Genomic DNA, 5348 nt, shown 5'->3' on the forward strand with positions numbered 1-5348 from the left:
AATTCTGTGTCCTGCTCCCACACCTGATCCCGGATCCTTTGGGGTGGCCGTGTCCCACCCATTGGAGTTCCCGGGACTAGGAAAGCTTTGGATACTGTTTGATCCTTGCCCGGAATCCCTGCCCAGTTCCCAGTATCCATGTCCAGTTCCCAGTATCCATGTCCAGTTCCCAGTATCCCTGTCCGGCTCCCAGTATCCCTGCCCAGTTCCCAGTATCCCTGCCCAGTTCCCAGTACCCCTGTCCACTTCCCAGTATCCCTGCCCACTTCCCAGTATCTCTGCCTGGTTCCCAGTATCCCTGCCTGGCTCCCAGTATCCATTTCCAGCTCCCAGTATCCCTGCCCAGTTCCCAGTATCTCTGCCCAGTTCCCAGTATCCCTGCCCAGCTCCCAGTATCCATGTCCAGCTCCCAGTATCCGAAAAAGCCAGGGACAGGGTTTGAATTGGGATTAGGGTTGGGATCAGAGTCAGGATTAGGATTAGGATTAGGATCAGAGTTAGGATCAGGGTCAGGATCAAGGTTAGGATTAGGATTGGGATCAGGGCCAGGGTTAGGATCAGGGCCAGGATCATATCTGACTTAGGATCGGGATTAGGGTCAAGTTTAGGATGAGGGTTAAATTAGGGTCAGGTTTAGGGTTAGGACCAGGATCAGGGTTAAGGTGGAGAGTCAAGGTTAGGGTCAGGTTTAGGGTCAGGTTTAAGATGAAGTTTAGGGTCAGATTTAGGGTTAAGATCAGAGTCAGAGTCAGGTCTTAGGAGCAGGATTAGGGCTAAGTTTAGGGTCAGGTTTAGGGGCAGGATCAGGGGCCGAGTCAAAGCTGAGGTCAGGTTTGCACTTGGCATCGGGATTGGGATCAGGGTTAGGATCGGAGTCAGGATCGGAGTCAGGATCGGAGTCAGGATCGGAGTCAGGATTAGGGTTAGGTTCAGGGTCAGGATCAGGGGCACAGTCAAGGCCGGGATCAGGTTTACATTTGGGATCAGGGTTAGGGTTATGTTCAGGATCAGCTTTGGAGGAGGGTCCATAGAAAGGAAGGGAGATCCAGAGGATCCACAGGATCCATAGGAAGGAAGATCCAGAGGAAGGTGCAGGAAGATCCACAGGAGGGTTGGAATGAGGTCCACAGGAGGGTTGGAATGAGGTCCATAGGAGGGTTGGAATGGGGTCCATAGGAGGGTTGGAATGGGGTCCATGGGAAGGTTGGAATGAGATCCATAGGAAGATCCATAGAAGGTCAGAGGAAGATCCATAGAAAGGTCGGAAAAAGTTTCACAGGAAAGTTGGGAAAAGATCCATGGGAAGGTTGGAAAAACATCCAGTGGAAGGTTGGAGGAAAATCCATAGGAAGGTTGGAGAAGATGTGTAGGAAGGTGACAGGAAGATCCATGAGAAGGTCGGGAAAACATCCATAGGAAGGTTGGGAAGATCCATAGGAAGGGTGGATTGAAGATCCATAGGAAGGGTGGATTGAAGATCCATAGGAAGGGCAGGAAGATCCATAGGAAGGGTGGATGGAAGATCCATAGGAAGGTCAGGAAGATCCATAGGAAGGGTGGATGAAGATCCATAGGAAGGGTGGAAGAAGATCCATAGGAAGGTTGGGAAGATCCATAGGAAGGGTGGATTGAAGATCCATAGGAAGGTCAGGAAGATCCATAGGAAGGGTGACAGGAAGATCCATAGGAAGGGTGGATGAAGATCCATAGGAAGGGTGGAAGAAGATCCACCGGAAGGCCGGGAAAAGGCCCATATCGAGGCGGGAGGAAGATCCGTAGGAAAGTTGGGAAATGTCGGAGGAAGGTGGATGTGGCCACAGCCGCGAGCCTTTGGCAGCCGCGACGGGAATCGTGGGAGACCATTCCAAGGATCTGAGGGCCACCAGGGAAGCCCGGAGCGGCAGCGTGGGAGCCTTGCCAAGGAGCCGGGAATCTTTCCCATGGGAGCAATCCCTGACTCCGGGCCTGCCCTCGAGGGCCTCTGGAAGTCCTGGAGAAGCTCGGATTGGGCTTTCCAAGGAAAATCCTTCATCCCTTAGTGACTCCTTGGAGAAATCCCGGAGACCTCCAGGAGCAGCATTCCCAGAAGGCCGCGTTATCCCTAAATCCCGGTGCCTTCGGATGGAATCCCCCTCCATCGCTGGTGCTTCTCTGCTTCCCGGGAAACCCAAGCTCCTTCCGTGGGATCCCGTCTGCCCCTCTCCTGCTGCTTTTCCAAAGGCTCCTTTTCCCGGCTGCTCCCACAGAGCGATCCCAGCAATGATCCCAACGATCCCAGGAATGATCCCAGTGATCCCAGCGATCCCAGGAATGATCCCAGAGATCCCAGGAATGATCCCAGTGATCCCAGCGATCCCAGGAATGATCCCAGGAATGATCCCAGTGATCAAAGGAGCGATCCCAATGATCCCAGCAATCCCAGGAATGATCCCAGTGATCCCAGGAACAATCCCAGAAATGATCCCAGAGATGCCAGGAACGATCCCAGCCATCCCAGAAATGATCCCAGAGATCCCAGTAACAATCCCAGCCATCCCAGAGATGATCCCAGTGATCCCAGGAATGATCCCAGAGATCCCAGCAACGATCCCAACAATCCCAGGAATGATCCCAGAGATCCCAGGAACTATCCCAATGATCCCAACGATTCCAGGAATGATCCCAACGATCCCAGGAATGATCCCAATGATCCCAGCAATCCCAGGGACGATCCCAGCAGTCCCAGAAATGATCCCAATGATCCCAGGAACGATCCCAGGAATGACCCAGGCTCGGGAGCTGCCCCGAGTGGGATTTGTGGGGTCAGAACCGAGCGGAGGAGCTGCCACGTCCCAGCTCCTGGAGCATCCTGGAGCACCGGGAATGCCACCCCTCGGAGCCGCCTGGAAAAGACACCGGGAACGGGAAACTGAGCTCCGCCCTCGCACGGATTCGGGATCACTCTGAGGAAAAGCGGATGATTCCAGAGGGTTCCTAAAACCTGGAAAAACTCCCTGAGAGCAGCACCCCAAAATGTGGGATGGTCCCTAAGGAATCAGCTCGGATCCGGAGATGTTGGAGCCGGGGATTCCCGGCTGGAGAGGAAGGAACCAGGAATCCCAGGCATGGATGGGATCCATGCGGGAAAACGGACTGCCCGGAATTCCAAATGGGAATTCAGCCCCAGCAGCGCATCCACAGGCTTGGGATAAACACCTGGATCCTGCCGCATCCCTTCGGATTTTCCATGGCTGCTCATTCCCAGCTGCCTCTCCCGGGGTCTCCCGGCAGATCCGGAACTTTCTCTCCCAGATCCCAGATCCAGGTGGGACACGGCCACGTCCTGGCACTTCCCATTCCGTGTCTCGTTCCTCACGGGTGTCCAGCTTTTCCCTCTCGGAGCTTCCCGAAGATGATTCCTGCTCCTCTGGAAGCAGAAAAATGGGAATTGTCAGGAACGCGGCTCATCCCAGGGATCTCCAGCCGTGTTCAGGTCATCCCTTCAGAGCTGTGGATTTACGGGATCGTCGGAGCTCATCAGCATTCCCCAAATCAGGATCTGGCACCGCGTGGGGTTTGAGGCAGTGGGGGATCCCAGCAGCATTCCAGAGGGTCCCTGTTTTCCAGGAGGGAGCTGAGATGGGAGGCAGAGGCGGGGGAGTGGCAGGGAAACTGAGGCACCGGTATGCGGGAATTTTGTGGGATAGTTCTGAGGACAAGTGGAGTGGCTGGGATGGGAGGGGGTGGGACGGGATGGGATGGGATGGGATGGGATGGGATGGGATGGGATGGGATGGGACGGGAGGGCATGGGATGGGATGGGATGGGATGGGATGGGATGGGATGGGATGGGATGGGATGGGATGGGATGGGATGGGATGGGATGGGATGGGATGGGATGGGATGGGATGGGATGGGATGGGATGGGATGGGATGGGAGGGGATGGGATGTGATGGGATGGGATATGATGGCGCAAAGCTGGCTGCCACCATCAGCCCAAAATCCCTGGCCCCTGGCCCTCCATGCCTTGGCCCCAGTCCCTCTGCAGCTCTCCTGGAGCCCCTTTAGGCCCTGCAAGGGGCTCCGAGCTCTCCCTGGAGCTTCTCCTCTCCAGGGGAGCACCCCCAGCTCTCCCAGCCTGGCTCCAGAGCAGAGGACTCGGATTTTCTGGGATTCATCCTCTGGGATCCTGCCCTGTCCGGTGTCTGATCCGTTTCCTTTCACATTCCCTGCTCATTCCATGGGGACAATGCCAAGGGGACAATGCCGCTGTCGGGGGCTTTGTCCCCATCCAAGATTCCCACAGTGGCACAGCCAGGGGGTCCCACATGTCCCAGTGCCGAGGGGACACCGGCCCGGCCACCCCCAGGCTCCTCACGCCCCGCTGACCACTACAAGTGACCATCACCAGGGGTGTCCTGAGGCTGCTTCCATCCCGGGAAAAGGCCAGACGGTTCCCTCTTGTCCACGGGGTTACTCCCATTCCACGTGGGACCGGGATCAGCGTGGGGTGGACAGGGCAGGATGAGGCACAGAATCCTCGTCCCCAGGGCTGGGGACATTTTGGGGGCGCAGAGCCGCGCCAGGAGGGCAGGACTGGCCGGGAATCCCATCCTGGAGGCGCTGCTGGAATCTTCGGGACATCCCCACCGGGATGTCCTGCCCGAGCCATGTCCCCACCCCGTGCCAACCTCACTCCCGGCCCTCCAGCAGCCCCTTCCCGATGTATTTCGTGTCCCCATTCCCAAACCTGGCCTCACCCCTTCCCTCTCCTCTCTCTCTCTCTCTCTCTTTTTTTCCCGTTTTCCCGCTTTTTCCGCAGACTTTTCAGTAGTTTAGGAGAACTCAGCACCATTTCCCAGCGCAGCTCCGGCACCACCTTCACCGTGCGGCCCGGCAGCCGCTACCCCGTCACCCGCCGCACGCCCAGCCCCGTCAAACCCGCGGCGCTCGAGCGGCCAGAGCCCCTGAGCACCGTCCGGCCCTACGGCCTGACCCCTCCGACCATCCTCAAATCCTCCAGCCTGTCCATCCCCCACGAGCCCAAGGAAGTTCGCTTCGTGGTCCGGAGCGTCAGCGCCCGCAGCCGCTCCCCGTCGCCGTCACCATCGCCGGGGCCACCCCTGCACACGCTGCACCCGCCCCGGCCCTTCATGCAGAAGCCGCTGCACCTGTGGAACAAATACGACGTGGGGGACTGGCTGGAGAGCATCAACCTGGTGGAACATCGGGATAAGTTCGAGGACCACGAGATCGAGGGCACCCACCTGCCCGCGCTGACCAAGGAGGACTTCGTGGAGTTGGGGGTGACCCGCGTGGGGCACCGCATGAACATCGAGCGGGCGCTCAAGCAGCTGGTGGACAGCTG

The 5348-nt window shown here is 57.6% G+C and overlaps 2 protein-coding genes across 2 annotated transcripts in view; both read left to right on the top strand.

Moving 5' to 3' along the window:
- The window catches only part of LOC103625269 (SH3 and multiple ankyrin repeat domains protein 3), a gene marked incomplete at both ends in the record, with an annotated part of 100186 nt that extends 94843 nt beyond the window's left edge, over nt 1-5343 (top strand). The window contains one exon of the mRNA XM_017727124.1: nt 4803-5343. Within this exon, the coding sequence (XP_017582613.1) occupies nt 4803-5343 (541 nt within the window). The remainder of the gene's footprint in view (nt 1-4802) is intronic.
- LOC108444908 (splicing factor 3A subunit 2-like) lies at nt 1771-2960 on the top strand. Its single transcript, XM_017727127.1, has 2 exons — nt 1771-2574; nt 2617-2960. The coding sequence occupies exons 1-2, from the start codon at nt 1792-1794 to the stop codon at nt 2944-2946; spliced, it is 1113 nt and encodes a 370-aa protein (XP_017582616.1). The 5' UTR covers nt 1771-1791; the 3' UTR covers nt 2947-2960.
- Nucleotides 5344-5348: the final 5 nt, after the last annotated feature.

The sequence above is a fragment of the Corvus brachyrhynchos genome, unplaced genomic scaffold (genome assembly GCF_000691975.1).
Source record: "Corvus brachyrhynchos isolate BGI_N302 unplaced genomic scaffold, ASM69197v1 scaffold692, whole genome shotgun sequence".
Classification (NCBI taxonomy): domain Eukaryota; kingdom Metazoa; phylum Chordata; class Aves; order Passeriformes; family Corvidae; genus Corvus; species Corvus brachyrhynchos.

Bases quoted from the DNA above. Each gene is read 5' to 3' on its own strand.
- LOC108444908 (XM_017727127.1), top strand. From the start codon at position 1,792: ATGTCGGAGGAAGGTGGATGTGGCCACAGCCGCGAGCCTTTGGCAGCC. The intron at 2,575-2,616 runs ATCCCAGCAACG...ATGATCCCAGAG, and splicing joins TCCCAGGAATGATCCCAGAG to ATCCCAGGAACTATCCCAAT.